This window comes from Phalacrocorax carbo, chromosome 14 (assembly GCF_963921805.1).
Source record: "Phalacrocorax carbo chromosome 14, bPhaCar2.1, whole genome shotgun sequence".
Lineage (NCBI taxonomy): Eukaryota > Metazoa > Chordata > Aves > Suliformes > Phalacrocoracidae > Phalacrocorax > Phalacrocorax carbo.
Genome location: NC_087526.1, coordinates 568500 through 596436, shown reverse-complemented (window position 1 = coordinate 596436; position 27937 = coordinate 568500). Strand labels below are relative to the sequence as shown.

Sequence of the window (27937 nt, the reverse complement as noted above, 5' to 3'; positions counted from 1 at the left end):
ATAGGACGTGTGTGAAGGGTGGAGAAACTCCCTTCCTCCAGTAAGAAAGCAATGGCCTCCAAGCAGAGACAGCACGTGCAGAGGACCTGCACTACCTTGGGATCGGAGGGAAGAGCGAAGGTGGATGTTCCCGAGCATCGGCTGCCAGGGCAGACGATGTCAGTGCTTCCAGCTGCGGTGATCCCCAAGGCAGAGGTGTGAACAGCCACTCCTCGGCCACCTTACACAGCCCCCGGAGGCCAGTGGCTGCGCGGGACTATGGCTGGGTGCTCTGCCGTGTTCCGCACCCCATCGGGGGGGGAGGTAGGCTGGAGATGCAGGCTAAGCTTGAACTTGAAAGGCTGTCAAAGGATTTTGGAGAAAAATTGTGAAATATTGAAATGGCTGCTTGCTCTTCAGACATGATGGTGGGTGAGAAGTTTGGGAGTTTGCTGGGATTTCCTGATTTACTGGGGCATAACTGCTTGAACTGAGGGCACTTTAAATTTTGCATTACGTTGGCTGGGTTGTTAATATTTAATGTATGGGAAAAGGCAAAGGTAGATAGCTGACAACTCTCTCAAAAAATCTCTGTTATGATAATACTGAGGAATCTTTGCTATTGTTATTACTTTGGTTACTGGAACAGCAGAACATAAATGCTGGGAGCAGGGGGGGAAACCTTGCTATGCCAAGGTACACGTGAACTGGGGGAGGTTGGATGCTTGCAGCCTAAAAGACAGGGAGGACATGGGGACAGGAATGGCCCTGGTGCAGAAGTCCTCCTTAGCACAAACCTTAGCAGAAACCAGCCCTCTGTGATGCGCCTCGCTGGGCTGAGGTCGCGCGGTGCTGGGCTGGGCGCCCCTGCCCCGTGGGAGCGACGTGCTCTGCAGGGCACCTGTAACCTCCCTGCTGCTGCAGGGAGCAGGAGAGCTTCCTGCATTTGGGGTCACGCTGCTGCTTTTTAACCTGGGGCCTTTTCTCCCCTTCTCTTTGGACCCTTGCCCTTCCCAGCCAGCAGAGATTTGAAGAGCAGGTAGGTGGGAGCACCCAGGACTTCTGCTCCCCAAAGGCACTCACCACCTGCAAAGCTGCAGGAGTTCAGCCAGACCGTGTCTCTTCATCTGCTTAAAACCAGGTGACGATAATTTCTGTCTTCCACAGCGGATCCAAGTTGTGCCGAATCCCCCTCCAGAGCTGGCAGGAGCACCAGCAGGGATTTCAAAGCCCTCCCTGCTGGATCCTCTGCCCTGTCCACAGAAGAAGCCAACGTACTTCACAGAAAAGCCACATTGCAACTACTTTTTGCAGAAAATGAAGCATTCACCAGAACTCTTAATTCTGTGTTGCCGTAAGGTGTTTGGACAGCAAAATGCTTTTTAGAGCACCCCAATGCTTGAGGTTCAGAGGTGATAGTAAATCTCCATTTCTAAGCCGTTGACCCTTTCAGATGCTTAGTCACACTGGAAAATGAGTCTCAACGGGGCAGGGACGGTTGGGTCAGACATTGCGGTAAAGGTTTTGTCTGAAGCAGCTGAGCCAGGGGGTAGATTTAAGACTCTCTGCTGAAGGACTTGAGCAGGAGGCTCTGTTCTCTGAACAAGTGCTCACTGCAATTAAAAATCTGCTTTTCTCCCACCTTTTCCAGCTGCATCTTTTAAAAACAAAGCGACCAGTGAGCAACGCAGTGAAGGAAGCAGCACACAAACCCGCCTTTAGGAGAGGGCCTCAGGCTGCAAATCCCAAGGGGAAGGAGAAATGTCCCTGGCACCCTCAGAGAGGGGCCATCTGAGCATCCAAAAACGTGATCTTAAGGTAACTCCATTGCTGGCTCTTCCCAGTCCTGCACCATTGCTCTGCGCTCCTCGTGGACGCTGTGCAGTAGCCTGGTGTCGAAACCCAGACCCGCAGCATCCTCTGGGCTGGGCACGGGGGCGATACACACTCTGCTCTCAGCATCCTCCACTCCTGCCGAGATCAGGGAAGCAGAGCTGCATTTCTGGTAGGTTATTGCAGTGTTTTCAGTTTGTATGATTGCATCCAGTTTGTTCTTTCTGGTGAGCTGGTGCTGGGTATTATTCCCCTGCAGAACTCACGCATACAGCAAGAAGGGCATGTTTAGAAAAGCCCATTAAAATTAATGGGGAGTAGTGCTGTCCTGTGTGAAGAAGTTTAATCCGAGACAGCCTTCAACAATGGCTTATTGCAGCCTTCTGCATCACCCACAAACACTTTAAGCTAAAACAGGGAGGGAGAACAGAGAGTTAAGCTGCTTTAAAATGATCTTCATAATCCTGCAAATTAAAATGTATTTTGTTAAAGGTAAATTATAGATGCAAAATAACCCAAGAAAGGCTGGAACAGACCCTTGCTAGAGACAATTGATGCAATTCCTGCAACTGTGACTGGATGTCACTGAAATCAAAGGTCTCCCCTCTCCAAGGAGCCCCATTGGTGGCACAAGATGCCCAGCCTTTCCTGCAGGACCTGCCCCCAGAGGAGCTAGGCTCTCTTAGTACTAGAACTAACATTAAATAGTTGCTTGAAATTAGATTTGACCCCCCACATGTCACTTCGCAGCCATTGGCATGAGGCTTCCTGACCCCAAAGCAGCTCCAGCTTTTACTGTTGTTGAACGGCACAAAGGAGGGGAGAAGGAAGAGCGTGCTTACTCAAGGCCTAGGACAGCTGAGATCAGGGAATGGCCAAGGAGGGCTGGATTCATGCAAGTTTTTCAAATCCTGCCTACTTTCTGCCAGGTTCTCATAAAAGATAAGCACAAAAACCTTAAGCTGTTGGGTACCACCATCAGCCTATTCTCACCGAGGTGTGTGACTCTTGTAAAAGCTTCTGCCACTGATGGCAGGAGCATTGACAAACGCGCTCCGTCAGCTGCAATAACAGGGCAAAGCAAACAATCTTGGTAGGAATCATTAACAGGTAGCTCCTAAGATTTAAAGTACGTTTAGCTGCTCATTCATCCCCCGCCCTGTGCAGCATTTGACAGGTCACTTCAATCCTTCTCTGTCTCAATTTTCCTCAGTCTGAAAGGGGATACTATAGTACTTTCCTCCCATGAACCACCTGAAATTGCTCTCTGACTGCATGGTCCTTTTAGGATCCACATATGCAAGAGCAGAGAAATTCTTGCTCTCATTATCCCGAGAAAACTCACCACGCTTCAGGACATCCAAGCAAAGGCATTTTTCCAGCATTGGACCCCGAAGTAGATTTTATCTGTTGGCTGAGTTATGTGTTTGCTTTGCCTCTAAGGCTGAGTCCTCAGCCTGTGTTTGTTAAAGAGGAGCTGGGCAAGAGAAGCCAGGGATGGAAATCGGTGGCTGTTGGGGCAGGAGTGAATCCTAGCAGGAGCATGTTTCGGGTCACAGCTACCTGTTGCCACCTCCCCACACTAAGGAACCATGTCCCCAGGCTCAGGTAGAAGATGTTTAGGGAGGAGACCTAACTTTTATTCCTCTGCTGCGAGGACGCTGTGAGCAGCCACATCCTGGGGTGCCCTTCAGAGCCCCGGCTCCTCTGCACCATCACTTGTGTTTGCTTCAGCCATGCAGGGAAGATGCTGCCAGGGACTGGAACAGGGAGCTCTTTAGTAGACCCAACTGCTAGCTATACTGCTGGAGTCTTGTTGCCAAAAGCCTTTCCTGAAGCTGTTGAGCCAGCATATTCTCTATTAGAAGGTGGACTCTTAGTTCCCCTGCTGCTCTTTCTCAGCGCTCCTGCCCTCTGTAGCAGGCGAGGGCTCCCCACCACCTGTTGCAACATGCTTCCAGCAGGCTGGTTCTCCAAATGCTGATTAAAGCAGTCAAGCTTCCTCCAACCCAGGGACAGAAACAGGACCCATCGCCTCTGAATCAGAGAGGCTTGTGTGTAATGCGCAGTGCTGGTGGCACACATGGCCGGATCAACAGTATTTATCTAGTTCACATTTCACCCCTATTTATGTCTTCTCTTCAGAACTGGGACTTCATCTTGTTGGCAGCTGCCACATTGCATCTGCAGCCCCTCTCCCGGCTGTGTGAGAGGTTTCCCTGCAGGCAGCTCCTCCCATGGCTGGCAACCCTCTGGCAGCTGGGGGAGGCAGCACGGCTGAGGGATCCCAGCCATGGGGGGAGCTGGGGGGGGGCAGGCAGGGCATCCTGCCCATGAATTCCTGGGAATGATGCTGCATCCCTGCGTGGGACTGTGAGGTCCTGGGCCCTCGCTCTCCCAGAAGACTGCCTGGTTTGCCTGCAGCATGGGGCTGGCGTTCTGCAGACCCCAAAGGGTGTGAATGGCTGCAGGGCCATTTGCAGTCGACAGCAGCTGGGTGGGAAGTGGCCTGGATGGACAGGCACTCGGTCACCCCTGCGAGAGAGAGGTTACATCTCCATCTCTGCAAAGACTGGCTGACTCCTCTAGCTCTGCTGCCCTCCCTCCTGACTGATGGCAAGGTGACTAATGCTAGCCTCCAGCCCTTCAGGGGCTAATAAATTGCAGCTGCTGAATAACATAGCAAGTCCAACGGCTTTACAGAGCTCTGTGCTTAAAGCTAAATGTTAGATAACATGTTGTAGGCAGCTGTTTTTCCCTCAGTGCCAGCCCTGCCTGAACAGCACAAGCCGTGAGGATAAAACATCCCCCTGGCCCCTCCATGGCGGGGTGGAGTCCCACTGCCACCAGCCCCTCCTGGGCAGCATTGGGACCCGGGACCCCGAGGATTTGGCCTATGGTATTGATAGGTAGGAGAAAATGAATATCTTAGGTCATTTTGCAAATTCCCTAGCAGGTGGGTGACTGGGACATATTGGCCCATCGGGGGCTTTTTATGCCTCTACTAGCAGAAAAGTTCATATTTTTCCTCCCTGAAGTAATTATATTTGGTCTCAAACCTGATGTTAACAAGACAGATGCAGCCAGGAGGCAATGCTTTCTATGCCCAACCTCCTTAGGGAATAGACTGATGCTTCCACAGCTTTCAGTGAGTCCCCAGACTCATCAAGATGAGAGGAAAGGTGGGTCTGATGGGAAGAGGAGCCGTGGGGTGTGTGCTTGTGGTCACCGAGTGTGGAGAGGAGACTTAATAGATGCATGGGAGGAAATGCACATCCTGGGAAGGGCAGAAAGCTGGAGCCAAGGGGGATGGCTCTGAATGGCCTTTGTGGCAACCTGAACCAGAAACTTCTCTGATTGATAAGCAATTAGCACTGGTGTGTTTCCTGTCCTCTTCCCAAAGGCATCCAAGGCTGACTATGCACCAAGAGCCATTTGTAGACTGGTGTCAGGCAAGTGGTGCTGCAGCTCTGGTCTGCTCCTCATTGAGGTGGCAGGAGGGAGGGAAGCCTGCCTGCAATGGGGGTGGGGGGACATGGTGACTTTGGGCATGCCTGGAACTTCAAAACGCATCTCAAAAGTTTAGGGAAGCTGAAAATATCAGTTCTTTACAGGGCAGGATCCCTGTGTGGCTACTGTCCTCCCAAGCATGAGAGAGGACTGCCCTCACCTGTCTTTTCGCTCCCATAGCTGAGACAGTCTTCGGAGACTTTGCTCTCTGCCAAGGGGCATTTGCTCTCTGGTCCCTGCTGAGACCCCTCTGCCCTCCCTCCATCTCCCACTGTTGCAGATGCCCAGTCCATCTGCTCAGCCCTCTCAGATCCTCTGGTGCTCTCTGAGGACCCAGCGAGCGTGGCAGAGGTCAGGCCCTGCTTTCTGGACCAATGAGCTATTGTGGACTTACGGAGATGTGTAAGCAGTTTGGGAAAGGCATTTTTTTTTTTTACTATGGTTAGAAGAGGAGCTGAGCTGGTAGAAGCTGGTGAATGGTGGAGCTGGCTGGGGGTCAGGCCAGGGGCCAGGAACGCCGTGGCTACCAAGGCTTCCCCCTTGCATGCAGAGCCTGCCCTGCTGCCGCACCGTACGGCAGCTGCAGCTGAACTCCCCTGAAAGGGGCTTTCAGCAAGGGAGAACATGGTGATGGAGCCCAGCTGCTGCTGACACTGCCACCCAGGCTCTGCCTGGGTTTTTTGAGGAGAGCCTTGCCTCTTTAAGGTTTATTTTCTGATTGTTTTTTGCTGTCTGCTACCAGTATTTTTCTCTGGTATTCCAGTATTTCCATGCTCCTGGGCTCTCAGTAGTACAAACCACTCCGTACTATGTATCTTCGTTCTTTTAAAGACTTGTTACAGACCTCTGCCAAGAAACCTGATAATTTTTTTCCCATTTAAGGGAAAGCATTTTGGACTATAAAAGAAAATCTCCATTGTACCTAAAGTGCTTCTAGGCTGGAAAGAAAATCCCTGGAAACTGAGGGAATCCTTAAAGGGACATAATAGGAGACACTCTGTAATGGAGACAACTTATTGTGTATGACTCCATCCTGCTCACAAGAACAAGTACAAACAAGGCCCTTGGGGTGCAAGAACAATACAGGTTATTGTTACATCTTATAGCTCATTTTAGAATATGAAACCCAGCATCCCCTCAGCATTAGGAACCAGCCAAAACCCGTGGGCCACCAAAGCCGCTGTGCCCATCTCTGCTGGAAACCCATTGTTCTACGTGCCATTGCTGTGATGGGCCGAGGGCTTGTTTACAGGCGAGGAGCCTTCCTTTTCTCACAGCCCTTTGTTTTTCTGTGGCCAGTAAAATGACACGAATCAGCCTCTCCTCTTGCTTGCAGGACGGACAGGAAGATGCCAGACTGTTGTATAGGCGTGGCTGTTTGTGAGGATGTGATATTTTTCCTTATGCAGCCAGAGGAATCGCTGCAGAGCAACAGGGGGATATTTCTGCATTTGGGCTCAGCCTATTTCCCTGTCACATTGTAGCTCAGCAAACACTGTCTTACAGACCTTTTCTGTCTGGCAGGTGAAATCCAGATATGCATGTACCACTGACTGCAAGCCCAGGAGAACATATATTTGCTGTACTGTTCACATTTCCTCTAAAGTACTTGAGGTTTAAGGTGCTTCCTTGTCAATAACTGCTGTAATACCTGGAGAGGAGCAGGGTTTGCCACGGACTGCATTGAAGCATTTGGCTGGCTCCATAGGCTGTGGAAACAACGAACCATAAATTAAGTTTGCAGAAGCTCAGGGTACAAAAATATCAATTGAAAGGTATATCCAAACCAAGAATGGGTTAGATAACCTTGGAGAAGAGCAAGCAGGCTGCACATTTCTGCATCCTCAGGCCTGCAGTGCCCCTTGCTGACAAACTGTCCATCGTGGGACAAGAAATGCTGCAGGGAACAGATGTCCTGGGGGTGGAAACATCCTCTCCTCTCCCCAGACTCCTGGATCACCCCAGGCACAGCCAGCTGGAGGGTTGCCCTCAGCAGATCTCCCTCTCACAGCTTCTACATGGGAGTCAAGTATGATTTTTCAGGGCTGTCAGGGTGGTGTGGGCAGAAGGGTGAGCACGCAGCAGTGGGGGAGCCTGTGCTTCCATGCTGCCCCTTCACGTGCCCCCTCCACGGCTGGTTCTCCAGCCGCTTGGCAGAACACGTGAACGACATTGGCAGGGTAACAAGTGGGATGCAGGAAGCTACAAACACCCTGCTAATAAACCCGAGTTGCCTCTCTCCCAGTGGTTTAACTGCATTGAATCTGATGCATCTCCCTGCGTTAGGCTACTTGTCATTTTCCCTCCCACCATCCTCTTCCCGCAGATGAGCCGCCTGCATTTGTCACAAGGGGCGATAATGTGCCCTGGGTGCCAGCGCTAACAAACAAAGAACTTGCTCTCCTACAGCACCTGCCAGGTGGACGTTTCAAAGTGCTTTGTAATCATTAACAGGTTTAGCTTCCCAGCCCTGATCAGGGGTTGTCATGTCTGTTGTGAGAGGAGTAAAGCAGGGTTTGGTGGTGAAAGGAGAAAGTAGAACTGAAGTGCTCTGAATGCCGATTGTAGGTTTTCATGGGGTAGGGGGAGCTGCTGCAGTGGAGGGGCACTGGGCTGAGATTAAGCTGGTCGACAGGTTTTATTCTCAATTCTTCCTTCCGCATCCCCCCTGGATTATCTTGCTTTTCTATATCTTAATTTCCCCATCTGCAAAAGGAAGGTAGTGACCCACTTCTCCTTGTAAGAAATTCTGAATACAGATGATATACAGTTGTGGGAGGTACTGGAGGAAACGGCCTGGTCACACGAACACTTTTTGGCATTTCAGAAAATCACCTCCAAGGAAGATGTGGACATTCGAGCACCAAATATTAGCAGCATAACACTGACATTTTGTATACTGGGCAATGGGAGCCAGGTGGGAAAGAAGCACAGAAAACAGGGAAAAGCAGCACTGAGAGTATTTAGCCTAGTTAATCACACAAAATCAGACACAAGGCTCCTATTTCAGAAACCTTGTAGAAGGAATTGTCACTGGAGTCCAAGAGCCCTGGTCAATCAATGCAAGAGGAGAAAAGGCTAATGAGCATGGCTGTATACCTCTGGTGCACCAGCCTAAGCAGGTGACCTGCATTAAGTGGTGCTAATGTACCCATTAAATAGTGCTAATGGAGCTCCAGGCTCCGGGTGAGTTGGTTTCACCTGTTTGGAGTGAAGGAGGAAGGGAAGGAGGACAGTGTGGCAGAGGGATACTTTGAATGCTGTGCTAATGCCTGGAAAGTTACAGGTTTTTGCATTTCTGCTGTGCTTTCAGGTTAGTAAATGCTCCCTTTTACTGCATTTATAGCCCTAATCATCTGCAGAGATCCACTGTTATTACTCCCATTAGTATCTGCAAATGTATGCAACCATCCTGAGAACAAGCTTCTTTCCTTTGAGGAGGGGCCGCGGGCGAAGGCGAGGGCCCAGTTTGTTCCTCGCACTGGGATGCTCGGCCTCGCCGAGCTCAGCTGCTCCTGGCTCAGCCAGCAGGGCCTGGGAAGCAGTAGGGGCCCTGTTGGGCTAATCAGGGCTCTCTGCTCATCATTTTTTTCTCCTGGCACCAATCCTTGCTTCTATTTTCACGGGTGATACCACCGGGAGCTGGGGGATGCTGGGATTAGCCCCATCCTCCGAAGGAAGGATGCTGCGGCTCTCCCCCCGGTGCTAGGTCTGTTCAAGGCGCCTCCCCCGCTGTGAATCAGCCCCGGGGCGGCGGGGCCCGGCCAGGAAAGCGTTAACCTTCCCTGCAATGCTGCATCCCAGCTCACGGTGGAGCTGCCTTCCTCTCTTCCACCCCCAACTTCCAATTCACTCCAAACAACTCCGGGACAGAATTACAGGGAAAAGCTGGAGGCTCGGGCTAGACTTGTTGATCTCCGTTCCCAGGCAGCAGAAGGAAGTACCGGAGCTTTCCTTCGTGTCGGCACGGAGAGAGGCTGGGGGGGCGGGGGCAGATGCGGCTTCGGCGTTGGTTGTAGGCAGGAGTGAGGAGCCGCAGCCGAGGGAAGGCCTTGGAAAGCTTCCTGCCAAGGGATCCGATTTACCTCGTTTCCCTTCCCCTCCCCCCGGGCTCCGCGGACAGTCGGGAGCGCGGCCGCCATCCCTCCGCCTTGAGGCTGCCCGCGGGGGGATGCGAGCGGGGCCGCCCCTGCTGCCCGCCCCGCTGCAGGATGTAGCTGCTCTCGGCCCCGCAGAGCCCCGCACCGCCTCGCCGGGAGCGCGCAGGAGGAGGTAGGTGCGGGCCGAGGGAGGGGAGCCTTCCCCCGTGTGCGGCTGCGGCTGTGGAGCAGCCCCGGCGGCGGCCTGGAGGCAGCGGTGGTATTTCGCTTTTGGGGCTGGGGGGACCTGGATCGGCGGGGAGAGGGGCCGAGCCCCCGGAGCTGTGCCGGCTTAGCATGGAGAAGCCGTTCTTTTCCGCGCCGGGGTTTTTCTTCGTGCCATCTTGTCTAAGCAACAGTGCTCAGGGCTGTCACAAGCCACCCGGCTTTGCAAGGAAGGCTCGGGGTTGTTTTCCTTATTCCGATTTTCGTTGATTTCCCTATTATGCAGAGGTCGGGATGGGGTAGGGGGGCGTCCCTGGGCAGCCCGAGAGGTAGAGTGCGTCGTTAGAGTGGCTGGAAATACCCCCTTTTCTCTTCCCTGGCTTTTTCCTCAGGGAAATTTGCAAGGCTGGAGTTATTAAAAGCCTCCGCGTCTCTCCGCAGCCTACGCGGCCGGGCAGGGCGGGCGGCACCGCCGGCGCCGAGGAGGGGGCTTGCCCCGGCCGGGTCACAGGGGCGCCGGGGTCCGGGTCCGCAGTCCGGCAGGGCCCCTCCGTGGGGGTGGGGGCGGCGGCGGGGCCGGGCCCTCGCGGAGGGGCGGCGGCGGGTCCGCTGCGCTCCCGGCCGCTTCGGGAGGGGGACAATGTGCCCGCGCACCCCTGCCTAGCGGCCCGGCGCCTGCTGGGGCGCGATGCCGAGGGGTGCTCGGGGCAACTCGGTGCCCTCCCCGGCCAGACGCCCGTTCCCAGCCGTGTGCTGGCAGAGGGGGCCGGGGCCGAGGCGCCGCGGCTCTCCCGGACGGGGTGTGCGGGGGGCGCCCCGGGCGGCACGTGGGCGCGGGCGGCCCTTCAGCACCGCGGGCGCGGACAGCGCCGAGCGCGGACAGCGCCGGGCGCGGAGCGCGGTTCAGCACCGCGGGCGCGGACAGCGCCGCCGCCCCGGCAGGCCGGCGCGGGGACCCACGGTTGGCCTCTCTTGCAGCTCCGGGGCATGGAGGGGAAGGAGAGGTGAGGAGAGCTGCCCCACGCCGCACCTTGGAGCCACCAGCCTGAGGGGGACCAGCGATGCCTCTGGGGATGAATAAGCATGGATCTCGCTCTACTACCTCTTTGCCTCCAGACCCCACGGAGATCGTCAGGAGCAAGGCCTGCTCCCGAAGGGTCAAGCTCAATGTGGGGGGGCTGGCCCATGAAGTTCTCTGGCGGACCTTGGACAGGTTGCCGCGGACCAGGCTGGGTAAGCTCAGAGACTGCAACACGCACGACTCCCTCATGGAGATCTGTGATGACTACAACCTGGAGGAGAACGAGTACTTCTTTGACAGGCATCCCGGGGCATTCACCTCAATCTTGAACTTCTACCGTACTGGCAAGCTGCACATGATGGAGGAGATGTGCGCCTTGTCCTTCAGCCAGGAGCTGGACTACTGGGGGGTGGATGAGATCTACCTGGAGTCCTGCTGCCAGGCCCGCTACCACCAGAAGAAGGAGCAGATGAACGAGGAGCTGAAGAGAGAAGCTGAGACACTGAGGGAAAGGGAAGGGGAGGAATTTGATAACACTTGCTGTGCTGACAAAAGGAAAAAGCTCTGGGACCTCCTGGAGAAGCCGAACTCCTCTGTAGCGGCCAAGGTAAGATCTCCACATTTCTTCTCAAGTCTTGACTGTATTGGCTCATGGCTGTGGTGATGCTTTCATGAGGTATTGCCCTGCCAGCCTTGCTTTAGCATCTGGACACTTGTGGCTGGATGGATGCTGTGGGTGAAGGGGAGAAAAACCTCCCAGATACAAACAAGGTTTAATGTGTCTTTCTTTGGGGTAGCTTGGAAGGGATCTGGTCTGAGCTTCCCTGGGGCAGTCTAGGCTGCTCAGTGTGGGAGCAGCTCCACAGACCCCTGAGTCAGCATATGTTGACTGCTGTGGCTGAAGGTTCATAGACTTGTTATTGAGTGGCCTGTCTTGGTGCATTTTGTAATAGAGATTTCTTTGGGCCTAAAACACTGCGTGTCTCCTACTGCTTAGCCAGACTGGCTTTTAAGAGGAAATCTGCTTGAAGTCTTAAACCCAGGTCCAGTCAGAAAATAATGCTGTTCCCTTCTAGGGCTTAATTTACAATTCTGTGGTGAAATACACCTAGTTATTTGTACTGTGCGCTCCTAGGCTGTAGGTCTGCTAAAGCTAATGTTTGTATTTCATCCTTCACCTGATTCTAGCCTATTTTAAGACTCCCTGTGCAATATTGCTGCAGCTCTGCCACTGTCAATAGTTGAAGTGCTGCTTACTCTGAAGTTGGTGCCAGTGCAACAGATCTATTTGAAGGTGTTTGGAAGATAAGATCCATGTTGGGAGAAACCAATGTCAGAGTTGGCTCTGATAATTTAGCTGTCTCATGTTAGTCACATATTCTTCAGTGAGGAAAATCTCTGCAAACATGATGATTCAGTAACCATGGGGACAAAAGTGAAGGGGAATAGGTTGAAAACTGAGATGAATAACTGAAAAACACGAGAGACTGAGCAGTAGGGACCAAAACTTGAATTTTCTGTGTACCGATGTCCTCACAGCATGGCAAAGAAGTAGAAAGAGGCCCCAGCTACCTCTTTAATGTCACCTCCCTGTTGTATGACATTTGCAAATGCAAACCTTAACTCCATCCCATAGGAAGTCTGGCTTTGGTGGGCTACTTACGAAAATGGACTGCTACTTTCTCTCTCTTTTATTGAAGTGTTGCACATCATGGACCGAGAGCATGCACGAAAGTTTGGGGAAGAGATTTTATGAAGTGTGGAGCTAAATGGCTCATTCTGGCAGGGGAAAGGAGAGGCATGGTTGGCTGCTGAACCAATTATCACTTTTTTTAATGACAAACGGAGCCCCAGACTGTCTCTTTCTCTCCAATGGCACAGATGACACTGTGCTGAATGCATTAATAATTTATAAGGCTCCTTTGGCACAGTCCTGGAATCCTGAAACACAGGCCCCGGGCTTTGCTGTCTGTGGCTCTGACTCAAAATCCATTAGAGACTGTTGATGCTCATGATTTATTGTATATGAGCAGGGGTCATTCTTGCCAAATAAGTGTCTTTTGTGATTTATAAAAGAAATATACTCTAGCTGCATTTTCTGAGAAAATTCTCAGAGTAAGTGCATTTGGCATTGTGGGCTCTGGATTAATTGAGAGTGGATGGTAATGCATTATTACCCTTCCCATTTAAAGCTACCATTCTGTGACTTCATTACTGTAATGAAAATGGTGGCGTATGTTCTCAGACCTCAACTATTCCAGCAGTTCCCAAGCACAGATTTCTACTCATTTCAAGTGTAGTAAGGAAAAACGGGCATGATGAACAATTAGCTTACTGGGCAAGGACAGAAATGCTGTTAAGCCTACTCTTTATCCGATTTTCTCCCTGCTGGTGGATAGCTTTTCTCTCATGCCAGAGTATGCCCTTTGCTTTGATCACCTTCATGAAGACTGGGTCCAGCCTATTCAATATGTGGTATGAGTTCTCAACTCCTGATGGAAGGATGTGGGGAGAGAGTTGGCAGCCTGACCCGTTATCTGACCTAAGCAGCTGTGCCCAGGCTGTTTGAGGCTGCGTTTTCTATATCTGAGCCTCTGCCTGATAGCTTTTGGCCAGCTTTCCTCAGCTGTCTGCTTAGTGGAGCGCTTTCGTTGAGGCCATGGACCTCCGGGAACTTCTGTCACCTTTCCTAAAGCCAGACTCCATCTGCTTTGCCAGGTCTGGGGGCTCAAACTGTTTCTGTAGAAAGGGAACAAAGTAAACTATTCTGAGGTTTAATAACTGTCACCGAAGGACATAAAATAATTGGGAAAATGTGTACTACTCTCACTTATTCTTTTCCTTCAGACTTGTGCCACTCAATGCAAAGGTTTTTCCATTTAAATGTAAGAAATACAGGGTCCTTTCATGTTCTCTTTAAGAAGTCTAGAAAATGGCTACAAATGCAGGTTGTTGCCCAAGCCCAACACAATCCCCCTGTAAGCCATGCCCTGTTGTCTAACTCCCGCTCCAGCAAGGTGGGCTTTCTTGCTGGCTGTCAGTATTGTCTGTATTTTAACGTTTTTATGCCCGACACCTAACCTGACTCCTCTGTAACAGTTTACTGCAGAACTTCTTATGGTTATACTGGGACAGGTTAAATACTGAGAGTGCGAGGTGTTGATTTTGGGGGGTGGTGTTTGCATTTTGGGTTTTGTCTGGTAGGTTTTTTTATTTTAAAGGAATTACATGTGGTGTACCTCAGGGTGGAAAACAGCCTTCAAATAAGAGAAGAAGAATCCCCGAGTCCTTAATTTTTGTTGCTCTCTTATCTGCTGGGATTTATCCATACCTTTTGACTAATCTGTCTGGCTTTTAAACTAACCATCCCATGGCAAGCAGTAACTTATTTATGTGTGATGCTTCACCCTGTATGTGACGGGAAAGAACACTCTGTTAGACTTCATAATGCCCACTCTTTGAGAGCCTCCAGATTTCTACAGTGAGGCATCAGACCACTAGCAGAGGAGTGTTTGCTCCTTTCCTCTAACGTTGCTGTCCCTCGCAGCTGTAACTGAAGCCGCACCATCGCTGTGTGAGGTGCCATAGACCTGTGGGACAGTTCTCCAGCCCTTCCCCATGGTTAGGCACTGCAACAGGCACCCAAGCTATTTCACCCACATTTAACTTGGAGGCACTTGCTGTGCTGCCCTGCCTCGTGGGCACAGCCTATGAGCAAAAGTGAGCACTGAGGGATCCTCCCTCAACCAAATGAAAAAAATATGTCACAGGCAGTTATTCAAGAAAACTCTTCATTTCTCTCTCCCTAGCCTTACAAGCTATTTTAAAGGATCATTTTCTTGTGCTTCCTGTGGCTTTATTTGCCTGTATATCCCTGAAAAAATACTCACTGCAGTCTTTGGATGCTTCCTCCTCTTCCTGCAATCACTGTTTTTGCATGTCCCTATTTATTTTTATCATTCTCCCAGTCTCCCTTAATAGTTTGGTTGATTTTTTTCTATTTTTTTTTCTTTTTTTAATAGTATTCTTCCTGTACTTTGTACTCACAAGATCCATTTTTAACAATAGAGGACACTGGTGCTTGCTTCTGTATGGATTTACCCTAGATAAAGATGGGGTGCAGATATTTGCTGGAACAGCTATTACATTTTGTTGTATGGCAGTTTTCCTTTCCTTGGGAAAGAAAAGCAGCTCTACAGAAGCCAAGCAGAACGGCTGCTTTTCCTTGGGACTTAGTGTCAGGACAGTAGTGGCCAGGAGTTCTCCAGCACTCTGGTTTGGGCTTTTAATCTTAATTACTCTTTCCCTCACCAAGGCCAAGCCTGGTTTCTGTCACCCACAATCCATCTAGCAGCCCTGGGTTTCCAAAGCAGAAGTCCCTCCTGTAGCTGTTCTCTACTAACCAAGCTAGTTAGGATCTGTGGGGGTCTCACCTGCCTGGTGAGGCTGTTGTGCCCCCTGGGTAATTCCAACTAGACTTTATGGCATCCTGAAAAATCAGACTGCTTTCCAGTATAAACAAATAACAAATCAGACCAGCTCAAGTTCTTGATTTCTGAGGCCATGTAAGTTAATTTTCTGATCAACTGGACCTTTCCAGCAGCTCTGCAAGGATGTTGCCCTTTTTGCATCTTAGGAGGAAAAGAAATCCTTCCTTTAGTTCCTACAAGTTATTTATCTGATCAATATTTGAGCAATTAATGTTGCATGGGGAGGTGGGGGGAAAGTCTGCTCGTCTTAGACTCCTCTGCATGTGCTGGTTTCGTCTTTTTTTTTTTCCCTTGCTCTCCTGAAGGCTGAGAAAAACAGGATGACATCACCCACTTTGCAAAAAGCTCTCTGCATATCTGCATGTCAAGTAGGATGTGCACTTCCTCTCCTCCTCGCTGCCTCCACTTCCCACTTGTCCCTGTCCTGTTGGGAGCTCAGCTGCAGCAGTCCTGCTGTTCCGGCTATTTCTTCATTTCCCCTATTCCTACTATGACTTTGCCAGTGCAATAATATCATGTTTATCCTTGAAAACATGCAACTCCCATGCGGTAATCTTATTATGCATGCCTCTACATTTGTTGAACAGCTTTTCTCCAGCTGCCCACTGCTCTCTGCTACTAATCTCTGGATGCATTGCTTAAGGATCGGGGAGGTTGCTCTGTAAGCTCTTTTCTTATTATTGTTGATAGTAGTGACAAAATGAGAGTGATAAAGCCTCTTGGAGATGCTACATCTAGAGTGTTCTTCCCCCACATGGGCTTTCTATTCCTGGCCCTCCCTTATGGCATGCAGTTTTCATTCATCTCTAAACCTGCCTGAATTCAGCATTCAGCAGAGGAAATCCCCCTCCCTAATTGCAGGGGTCACGTCTTAGCCATGTCTTGTCTCCCTCTGAGGCACCCATCGCAGGGCAGACTGCCCATATTTTGCCTGCATCTGTGACTTTCATTTTTTTCTGATGCAGCTACTGTCTTGGCTTTTCTGCTATATATAGGCGACTTTCCCTTCATCCCAAGTAAACTCCTGCCTCTGGAGATCCTCAAAAGCAAAGCCTCATTCCACAGCCTTTCCCCTGGGTTCAGGATTTTGCTACTTTGGTCTGTAGCTTATTGCTGGGTTTCCAGCACAACTCTGTCCTGTGGACACACAAATAATTGCTGTTCCATGTCAATCTCTTCCTTCATCCTGCGGCTCCTTTCCAGGTGCTTGTCCTTCCAGTGAACTTGTTAAATCTTTTGTCTGGGGAGCCCTAATTCCTACGTTCAGCTCCCTGCAATGTCTCCTCTGCTTCTGTCTCACCGATGACCTTCCCACAATGTATTGCTGTGCTGCCAGTTCCCAGAACTACTCTGCATTACAGCTTCCCTAAACGCGCAGTTTGGAGGTGGGGGGAACCACAACAGTAATATTGCCAACCTGGTAATAATGTCCTGTGATTCTTTCCTGGCTCTGAAGAATCTTGCTGGGAGTCCCTGTGATATAGGAGGCACCCTGGCCATGACATCGGCTTGTTAAGTCTCCTGTATCCCTAGTGCAACATCCCATGCTAATTCCTGCATGGTATGCATCTGCCAACAACAAGCTTATTCTAAGCTCTCCAGGTGCAATCCTCGCTATTCAAAGGCGATCCTTTCTCCAGACCTATTACTGCAGCCCTGAGCACCCATGGATCCGGGCAGGCAGCTGGACCAGGCATTTCCTGCCTGAAAATGGTTTGGGTTCAGCAGTTTACAATCCAAGCCTGCAGGTTTGCTGTCTCTGAAGAATTTTATAGAAGGAAAATTAAAATTATTACACCTAGTAGTTTTCTGATGTACTTGCCATACAGTCTGTGAAGTATCATGTGCACACATAATATATATGTAGGCATAACATTGGATTTTTAACTTATCTAACTTTCTGCTAGGAAAGCCTGGAGCAAGGTTGTGGTCCTCCCTGAGCCTAAGCATCTGCATCTGTGTGAGATTGCCTGCCTGCCTCAGGAGGAAAGCGACAAACTTAGGTGCCTGGGCTGAATTCCTTAGAGGATGTGTGCTGTAGAAGTAGAGTCAATGCTATTTTTAAAGCACTAGCTCTCATTTGTACCTTTGAAAAATCTCTCTGAGAAATTATTTTCCCCACTGCTCGGCGTTCTCCCATCCTGCTTAGCCTGCAACTAGACATGGTTTAAGGTGTCAACATCACCCGTCACAAATGTAGGAAATATTGCAAGAATGGAAAATCCCTGTTTTGCTCAGCTGTAACTACAGAGGCTTGGCAATAATGGGATTCAGAAGAGTGCTGGGCCTGATCCACCCAGGAAATGCCAGTGTGGTGTGTACCCGCAAAGTGTGGGCACGGCTTCAGCTGCTACCTGTGCTGCAGTGGTGTTCAGAGCTGGCTACACAGAGGCACTCCAGAGCTGTGTAGGAAAATCAATTCTTTCTATCTTCTTAAAAACACTTTCTTCGTTTAACTCCTTTTACACAGTGGGATAAATATCCTTGCCGCCGTGTTCCTACTCTTGCCTGTTCCTCTTGATGCTGAAGATCACAATTTCCTTCTGATTTCTCATGACATAAATGCCTCCACGGAGAGAAATAATCCAATGTTACTTTTACAACATGAGCATTGCTATCTGTCATTGCTAATGGCAAAATATTTATGTCAAAGAAAGTTCACAGCTGATCACTTAGTTCTTGTAATAAACACAGTCAATATGATTTACTCCATGGAGATATCTGGCAGCAACAGAAGAGGCACAATGTGGCCAGTAAATGTGAGCAAGACATTAATATTAGCCTTCTCTGAGGAAGCTATTCATGGAAGCTATACATTGTCACTGCTTCTACTGCATTAAGACAGGCAAGGATCAGACCATCACCGCTATGAGAGTTGCCCAGTTTGTTTCCTAGATCTAGAGGCTCGGCTCACTGCAGGCTGGGTTGGCTTTCCATGAGTTGCACTGGGACTGGGAGTACCGGCACCGTGGTACGGTGATAGCCGAGCTCAGGTTTGGAGGTCACCATCCTTATGGGGCAAAACCACTTTGAGGGCTGAGTGGGTAAATCAGCTCTGTGTTGCTCTGTGCCATGGGCCTGGGAGATGGCAACAGCTCGGGGATCCCTGCCCGCACCCCGTCTCTCAACTGTGGTACTTGAACTGCTTTGGCACATCTTATCCTCGGGACGACCTTGCCCTAACTCTAGTCCCTGGGGCAATAGGCACGCGTTCACCTCCTGGCTTTCTCGGTTACCCAGTACAGCAAAAGTAGACCTTGAGTAAAGCTTGCCCGCTGAGTTTGGCTGATCTCTAGTTTTTTTCCACTGTCCTAGCTCTTCTTGGCCTCCCCTGCTACCTTTACAAGCTGGCACTAGCTGAACATGTTTATCAGCAGGAATTGGTGAGGTCTTTCTGATTTTTTTAAATTTTATTTTATTTTAAAGGAAAAAATTCTACTCTTTTTTTTTCTTTCTAAGGCAGTCTGGAAGAATGCTGAGCACCCCTATGCAAGCAGCATGCTTCTCTACCTGCTGTAGCCCCTCCCAGATTGCTAGCATTTAAATATCTCAAGCACATTTATTTTCTAGGTCCCCCAGTAACACCAGCAGCCCCAGCCCTGCTCATGTGGATGGTAAAACTCCTATTGAATGTAATGGGAACAGATGAGTATTATAATGTCTGTACTCATCAAGCAAAGCTCTCAAAGTGCTTTGAAAAGATGGATTACTTAAGGCCGGGACAAACCTGTGATATATGTATTATCCCCATCTTAAAGTGAAGAGGTGATCATTGCCCAAGGTCAGGGAGGAAGGCCAGGTCAGAGCTGGGCAGGGGGACCCTGTCCCATGTCACCAGTACGTTTTCATGGTCCGGGTGAGCTTCCAGCAGCCCTTGCTCGCTGCCTGCCATGCGATACTAGAGAGGGAAAGGTGCTGGCAGCCCTCTGACAGTTTATCCAAGGGGGTGGAGCAGGAAATTAAACCTCTTTCTGTTTCAGCACAGGTATTCCTATTTATATGAGCCAGTCTGAAATATTTTTTTCCTTTTTGAGGAGCGAGTGATTACAGATAAATGGAAAGGTTTTCTCTGGTAGACCTAAAAGTACAAGGTCTGTACTGGGGCATCTTCAGCACTCTGGTGCAATTCTGACTGACGGGACAGGATGCAGTTAAATAGTATTGAATAGCAAGAGAATGAGTATATTAGGCTATATAGATATATAATTGTGTTATGGAAATGATACAAACCATAATACATAGCCAATACAGTATATGCTGATACGTGTGCACGCATACTAAATTAAAATTGCCCTCCCACGTGGGGATTCTTTGTACCAAAATTAACCTGTATATGGAAGGTATTTATTTTCAATTAAGAACTAATCCTAGCAACCACCTCTTTGAGCACAGTGAATGCGGTGGACAACTCGAACGTTACTCAACAGGATTAGTATGTCCTGAGAAAAAACTGCCACCTTTGATAGTAACAGTATGTGTGAATGTGAGGGTCAGAGCGTGGGCTTTTTGGTAGTTTGGGAGCTCCCTTCAGCCTGGCCTTGAAGACGTACTGACACTTTTGGGACTGTTTCCCCTTTCGCCGTTCGCAAATCTCTTCCTGGCGCGATTCCTGTGAGCGCGTTTGAGGTCTGCAGCTATTCTGGTCCAACGATGTGGACTGTTGGCCCAACAGCTGCAGGTGTTCTGCGACTCTTCTCCTGAGGTGCTGCCACCGCAGTGTGGGGAAAGTGGCCGTAACCCCCTGCTCTGCTGCTTGGTCGCGTGTCTGAAACCTGGGCTGGGATGAGAGCAATCAATAGCAAACAGAAACCGAAGCACTTGCTGGTATCTGAATCTCATATTGACAAATGTCATGTGAAGAACAACATCCACCAGGTATCCATCTAATATGATAAAAAAAACCTAGTGTCACTAAAAAAAACTGGGTGAACAGTCAAAACAAACGGAAGGAACAATTTATTTTAAGGTTCATTTTTCCTGCGGTACATAATCAGTTCCAGTTATTGTGAGTTCAACTTATTCAATGCTGTTTGGAGTAGGATTCCTGCAGTCTCTCTAGCCAAAAGCACAGATTAGTTTTGTTTTATTTTATATAAGTCCATTTGCTCTTACTCATTTTTGAATGAAATAGAGCTGTAAATCTCATTTGCAGTACACAAACAGCATAAACACCAGAAATGCTCTCTGATTAGTACTGGTGGACAAAACGTTTCTAAAACATTATTATACTTATCAGATTTTATTTTAGACTTAATATTTCTCCTTGGGTATTTCTTAAAATACTTATTTTGCTAAAAGAACAAAGATGTGAGCAAAGAGGTCTGTCTCAGTCTCGCAACTTAAAACCTTTTCTGGGGGCAGGACCTCTGGTAAGCATACTTTCCATGACAAAGATCTCTTCCGTGTGCTGGGAATGCTTTGCTTGGCTGGTTTCAATGGTATCTGGTGGTAGCTTAAACTGGGAATGGAAACATGTTGCGGCACAAAGCACCAGGAGCAACTCCTTTGTTCCCTGAGGACCCTTTTATATGACTAAATCCAGTCTTTTCTTATCCCTTCCAGCAGCGATTCGGCCTCTGGCAGTCCCTAGCTTTCTCTACCCTGGCATCTGAGCGCATTGTAACATGTTTGTCCTCCCAGCTGTCTTGTGAAGGGGAGCAGCGCAATTATCCTGGTTTGCTTGGAGAGGGGGTGCTGAGGGACTAACTGGCTTCTCAGGGTCTGTGACAGAGCAAGGAACGGAGTTGTAATCCCTGCCTAGTCCCTGGACCATTTTTTTTTTTTTTCCTCTGGTGCAGCTGGTTTCCAGCTGTAAGCATTCAAGAGGCAGCTGTGGTACATAAGAGTTTAATGCTTCGATGAAACTGCCTAGGAATCCATCTCAGATGGGTTTCTTCATATTTCTGGGTATCTTGTTTGTATCTGGCACATTTTCAGCTCCGAAAAGCTTCATTCACCCAGTTGTATTTTTTTTGTTTGTTTCAAAATTGCCCATTTATTGCTCTGCACACTTAATCTCTTTTGCATCACATGCTTTTATTAACCACAGTGATCACACATTAAACTCTTCTTACTTCTCTCAATTGGTGCATTTGACCACTTCCACTATTAGTAATTACTCTAGAATCCTTGTATGTCTCCATATCTGGCCATTCTCAAAAACTATGGGTTCATCAAGGGTCTGGAGAGAAATGGAGTGTAACTCACTTTCTGAGGCAATGTTTGCTGTCAGCTATCAGAAGAACCCAGCCTCTGTGCTGGCATAGGATGGTTTCACTCCTTGTTTACTTATTTGTGAATTTTTGGTAAATCTGTCCTTCAGAGCATGAAAGTTAAATCTTTTTAGAAAAGAAAAGGGGAATAAAAAAAACCAAGTGTTGTCTCCCCTCCTGTCAATGTGCCAGAAGTTTATTAATAATGCATAATAATTATACATTGCATTTCCTAGCTCCTTTCATCTGACAATCTTAAAGTGCTTCACAAACATTAATTAAGTAATCCTCATGACTGCCTGGTGCAGTAACTATTATCATCAATCTGCACTTAAATGTGACAATGCAGAAGAAATAGTAAATAAGAATCTCCCAGATACAGGCAAGAACAAACCTGGTCTAGAAAGGTGAAGCAAACTGGAGCAGATGTCACAATTCTGTAGCTGTTTTGTGGAATGACTCCACCAGCCTGTGGGCCAACGTATCGGAGCCGTCGCATGCGAGGTTGACTGGTGGTGGACTCGGGCTGAAGGCAGCAGTTGGGAGATCTTCTAGACCAACACGGTATTACCTCTGCTGGCAAGAGGAAAGTTGCGAATGGCAGCAGAACTTGCGTCCCTGGTTGACGACAGCAGAGCTGGTGGCAGAGGGCTTTCTCTGAAGCAGCCTTAGTGATGAGATTTACTGGTCCTTGCTCCAAGACAGCCTTCATTTGTTGCCCTTTGCAGGAGGGGTCCCTGAGGTGCAGCCTGTCAAGTGCACGTCGTGTCCCACGGAGGGTCTCTTTAGCTGTCACAGCAATGGGGTCTCTTCCAGTGCCCTCAGCAGACGGCTGCAAGGGACCCAAAGCTGTCAGCCCAGAGCAGCTGGTCCCTCCAAGGGGTTGCCATGCAGAATGTGAGGACCTTCACACTGGAGCTTTTAATCTGACTGCTCCCCTGCTCTCTTCCCTTCCACAGGGAGCCACTGCAGAGCTGCTCACAGGCTGAGTCTGCTTTAGCAGGGGAAGGAGCTCTTGTGGTGCCCCCAGCCAGCATGGCTCTCGCCTTTCCATGCACAGGCTTTAGGAAGTCCTGCACAGCGTGGACTGCAAAGCTCGCCTTAGTTCTTTTCCCCTTCAGCCCTTGGACTAAGAGTTGCATGAGCATCTGCATTTTACTGTGTTGACTAGTGTCACTTAGGAATGGGTTTGTTCTCAGAAAGAATAGCTTTTGTTAGGATAGAACAGAGACGAAAAATAAATACCCATGTTCTGGCAGCTAATTCCCCCTCGCTTTACAGCTGTACCTCATGCTTATTACCAGTAAGCTGAATTAAACTTAGGTTAGTCAACACACGGTTATTTTTAGCCTCTAATCTTCCCCAGGTAAGAGTCTGATCTCAGCAGGTTTTGCAGTGTTTAGCTGAGAAAAGCCATGCCTTTTAAATGTGTTACCTGTTACTATGAGGAAGGCAGGCTCGCACAACAGCGGTTTTGGCTTTCAGCGTTAAGTGCTTGCCAGTTTTTGCAATATATTAAGACAGATTAAGTCAGTGTTGCGGGGACCCCGAGGAGGTGGCGTAGATCCAATTTCCCAGGAGTGCTGAAGACCCTCTGGTACAAGAGCTCTCAGATATGTCAACCTCTAGTTTTGCCTTTTGAGGAGATGCCGAGTGACATGACTGGCGTTTACTTTCAGTTTGTTTTGACAAAGTTGTGGGCTTGGTAGTTGACTCCAGGTATTGAGTCCTACTTACTGTTGTTTTGATCCGTCGAGGTGAATTTGAAGCAGATGAGGTGCAGTGTGTGAAGTTTGATTAATTCCCACCAATCTGGGGCCTGCTAGCCCTGCCCTGACTGAGCAGATCTTATCAAAGGCAGCTTTTTCGGGAACAAGAACCTCACAATCCTTCGTGCCACCCAAGGTACCAACAGACCCAACACTCGCTGTACCTGTTTTAACCCCGTCCTGACTCCAAGTTCCTCTGTGTGGCTCAGCATGACAGGATAGGGCCCTTTTGGGCTGTCCTGGTGAGGAGGTATTTCCACCAAACACAAGATGTACTGCATTCTAGATCACATCAGGTATCAGAGTTCATTTTGCTAATTGACGTGTTTGTAGTCTGTCTGTTTGTGTTTACACAAATGTTATTCTATAGGAGTAACTTTACACTTCCAGCAATCCTAGGGAATAGTGTCATTTAACGCCCGCAGCCACGGCCAAAGCCAGCTTTAGCATATGCAATCTACCTACTGAAATATGAGACTCTCATCATGCTAGGCAAATGGATCGGGTCCCACTAGAGCGATGTCTGGCCTCTCTTTCTTCTCTGCTGAACACTGGGGCAGGTATAATTCCATTATTTTTGCATGTCCATTAAGCAAAAGGACAAATTTTTTAAAATTTCTGGCTATGAATGAATAGCTATGAACAAAACCCACTCGACTTGGTAGTTATTTTTAAAGATGCTCTTAAGAGCTTTGTGTAAAGTGGCTGTGAAATACTTAGTTTGCCCTATCTTCTGGAAAAGTTGCTTCATGTTCCTGATAACTTGGGCTTGGCAATGTCACTTCCAGGAGTCACAGATGTAATTCATAAACTGTTTGTAGGAAGCTCCATCTTTTTGGTCAGTGTTCATATAGCACTAAGTGCAACGCTGTCCTGACTCACAGCTCACGTATCCTACCCTAGAACGAGACATAAATATGTTCTACAGAGTAAACAAAAACTGCTGTAGAAAGGTATGGGGTTTAGTTCCTATAATTACTAATCCCATAACCAAACTGCCCTGTTCCTTGAAGCATCAGTGGCAGAAGGGCAGTGTGCCTCAGCCTGGTCTTCAGCTGTGGTGCTTGCCTCGCTACCACTTGCTCACTTAACCTGGGATCCCAGTTTCCAGTAGGACTCTGGGCTGTGCAAAGCAGCAAGAGATGAACCAGCCAGTTTGTCCTCACGTAGCGGCCGTGATCTCCAAAAGAGTGAGCGGAGCAGGTATGGGGAGAAAGTTATTGCTTTGGCTGTCCCTACTTAATTCATCTAAGCTGGTGCCTTCGCAGGTTTTGTTGCTATAAACTAACCCTAAAGCAACTGGGAAGCATTGCCCCAGGTGCTCCATCCCAATTCTGGTACCCGAGTGCTTTGCTGGTACTTTCCGCGCAGATGTAATCTGTGGTCTAGATTTGAGCAGGCTTCGGCGTGTGCGTGCAAAGGAAGGAGGCACAGCTAGGTTGTACGCACAGTTGCTGTGATTTAGCATGCAGGTCAGATAGTTGGAATATGCAAATGTGTCTTGCGGTTTATACAAGCAATTACTCAATCTGCGTGCGGAAAAACAGGGTAATTGTGTGCAAATTAGGCGTACCATTGTGTAGAGTGCAGTTGTGTGTCTAAATGGTCAGCAAATCAGATCCTTTCTATCAGTAATTAGTGACTCCCATATCCTAAGGGAAACTAAGTACTGTCTTCCTCATTTTATTCCTTTTTCCTTTTCCACAAGGTCCTTAAACAGTTCAAATCAAGTCATTTCATCCCTTGTTCCTTACATTACCACCTGCTTGCTGGGATATTTCTTTTCCTTAGAAATTTTTTGGGGGGGAGAATAAGCTTTAATGCTGGTAATAGGCTCCCTCTTCCTGCCCCCAGAATGATCTTTAGCATCAAAAGTACGTTGCAACCCCCTCTTTAAAAGCCTGTTTCTTTCAGTAAAAGTCCTTTGCCACTGACCTCACTGCAGTCTTCTAGAAAGTGTTTCTGGTGAGTCCAGTGGCTCAAAATGTATCTCAATGTTCTCGAACTAGCCCCATGGTGTTGTGCTGCTCAGGTGTGTCTTCCCTCCATGCCGGTGGGATGAACCCCCGAACTGAGAGACGCCCGTCTGTTGGGCACAGGCGGGGCTGGTATCGGGGGATTGGGGTCATGGCCTTGTTGTGAGCTTTCTGCACAAACTCCAAAAGGTGATTTTTCTCTCTTGCGCCTCTGACAGACACCTGCAAAGGATGGAAAAATCTCTTCACTTTTCCCATGCACGTCTTGGACGTAAATCCTTTGGGCACCACTTTTTCCCTGTACTTGTACGTTGGAGCGCTAATTCAAGGGGCAAAACAAACACAGCCTGTCTTATTACTGGCCTGCTGGTACAGCATCATTTCTGCTTGTCTTCTTCAGAAGGAATACAGATAAAGCTTAGTTTGGCCAGCTGTCGCCTTTTGATTTAGTATCTTAGGAGGTCAACAGCTAATGATTAATCTTAAATGTTACCTCTTTTCCTCTCAGACTGACTCATTAAGCTGTTGGGATGTTTCAATACGTTTTAAGTAAAGCAATGATGTCCTGTGCCAAAGAACAGAGAGCACGTATGGCAAAGCTCCAGCCTCTGCACCTGTACTGGCTTGCTTTTTGTGTGAAGTGCTGTATAATTGTCGTCTTCATTAGCAGCCTGCTGAATTCTGGTGTGTGAGGGACTAAACTCTAACAAATATGGATTATTGCAAACATTTTCCTTTGGGACCCAGTACAGAATGGAGGTTTTTGGAGCTACATAAGCATATAATAACAAAGAATGGAAGACACCTTCCCCTGCCCTTTTTCAAAGTTATCTCTTAAGAGTATCAAAACAGCTGACCCTCTTGCTCTGCCTAGGGCATACGTGATGCTCGGATCCAGCTGACCCTCCAGCTGGATCTGGCTAGAGGTGAAATGAAAGCCTTGCTAAGAGTGGAAAACTTCAGCACATGCATAACTTTCAGGATGTGAGTAGTCTGCCAGGAACATGTGCTGGTTAAGTTTCTGTGAAAACAAGGACATTTTCATCCTTCAATTAAAATTCTTCAGTGCATAAGGTTAATGTGTCATCTGCAGCATCAGAAAGGCCCGGAGAGATTGTTTCTGTAGAACAGATGTTCAACAGTCTGCGTTTTATTTTTTTTGTCGGTTTGGATACTTTCTTCACTTCTACTTGCAGAAATAGGATCCTCCAGACCCACAGGGAAGGCTGTTCTCTGCCCTGCTCACTCTCAGCAGTGTTCCTCCCGAGGGGATTGCGGGGCGCTCCGCAGGAGTCTGCGCAAGCCCACTTTGCAGGCAGAGACCCTGAGGCACAGTGGACGCTAGCCCCTTTCCCACACCCAGGTCAGGTTTGAACCGCAGGCAAGTGTTTCTCACGCTGTCGGCTGTGCCGGCAGCGCCAAAGCACCCAGCCGAGCTGGGGCCCATCAGATGTGTGCTGGGGCCCCTTGGCCGGGGCTCGGAGCAAGCACGCCAGCGGCTGCCTCCCTCGGCTGGCAAGCGGGGCTGGTAAGCCACAGTAAAGCTCCCCATGAGCATGAGCCTTGGCACTCTACGTGACCGTTAAGGCCTCATCTGCTTTTTGAGGCTATAATTGTGAGAGTGCTGGGCCCAGGAGATGCGATGTATGGCTGAAACAGGGAAGGGAACCTGTATTTTCTCTAATTCAGCCATCTGTCTGCCATTGCACATTCAGATTGAGTCCTTTCCCCTCCCTGGTGAAAGCAGCACTTAGTTTTTCTCTCCTGCCAACATTGCAGAGCCAGTCTCAGTGCAAGACAGTGGGAGAAAGCGGGGAGAACCCCTTTTTGACTTAATTTGGAAATATCCTCCCAAACTATATAGCAAAAACCCTCTCAAAGAAGAAAGCCATGTAACGTAGCTCTCTGGGCGAGGTTTCTCACCAGGTGAAGGAGTAGGATGCTCTTGCAGGATCTCAGTTCGATCAGTAGGCTGGTAGGGGTAGGGTGGCTTAAACCTTTCTGCTATTCTGAAGCTTTTTGCTGGGGAAAACAAAGGGATGAAAATTTTACAGGAACTTATAAACAGCTCCTGAGTGGGGGTCCTGCTGTAGAGGCAGCAGCCGAGCAGTTCCCCCAGGGAAAGCCCCTGGCCCCGAAGTGTTGCAGCCAGCCAGCAGCCGGCACACACAGATGCTCTCCGTCCTGCAGAGAACATCAAGGTCTTTTTTGCCAGATAACAAATCCCAGTCCTTAACTGGCTGCGCAGCGATACTCTTCCTCTCCAGGTAAAGAATCACATGGCTGTAAAATTCTGTAATATAAACAGGGCAGACGTGGTCAGAATCTGATCTGGACAGATTTATAGCTTGACTATGGAGCAGCAACCTTGCCTGGGCTGTGTGCCACTGGTCATTAATATGCACCCTGGGCTCTGTTTTCTTTCTGGACACTACACTCCTGTATGCTTGTGCTCTAGACTGTGAGCATGAGAGTCTGCTGTCTTCTGAGAAAGACTTTCCTGGGGAGGCTGTGCTGGAAAGCTATTGCCCTGCGGATTGCGTGGAAGTGAAAGATAGCGAATGGCCAAATCTGGGAGAGTAGCGCTTCCCCAGCAGGCTCAAGGCCTCCAGGTAGCTGGCAATGAGTCTTTGTGCAGCGATTTTCGCAAAGAGTTGGTGTTTGCCACAGTTTCTGCCCACACAGAGATGAAGAGGTTGCTGGAGAAAGATCATTTTGTCTGTTGGCATAAGACAGTGACCTCCAGCTCCCTGCCCTGTCTGTGGGGTATTTATGGACACAAGGGTAGTGTCAAGGCGCAAATACCTACACCCAGTCTTGGAACGCAATTTCTCTACTGCTGA

At 49.0% G+C, this 27937-nt stretch overlaps 1 protein-coding gene across 1 annotated transcript in view; it reads left to right on the top strand.

Annotated features, from left to right (window-relative positions):
• Window positions 1-9192: 9192 nt before the first annotated feature.
• Window positions 9193-27937, top strand: part of KCNB1 (potassium voltage-gated channel subfamily B member 1) — a 134709-nt gene continuing 115964 nt past the window's right edge. The window contains exons 1-2 of the mRNA XM_064465174.1: window positions 9193-9594; window positions 10605-11254. Of these exons, the coding sequence (XP_064321244.1) occupies window positions 10688-11254 (567 nt within the window). The 5' untranslated portion in view covers window positions 9193-9594; window positions 10605-10687. The remainder of the gene's footprint in view (window positions 9595-10604; window positions 11255-27937) is intronic.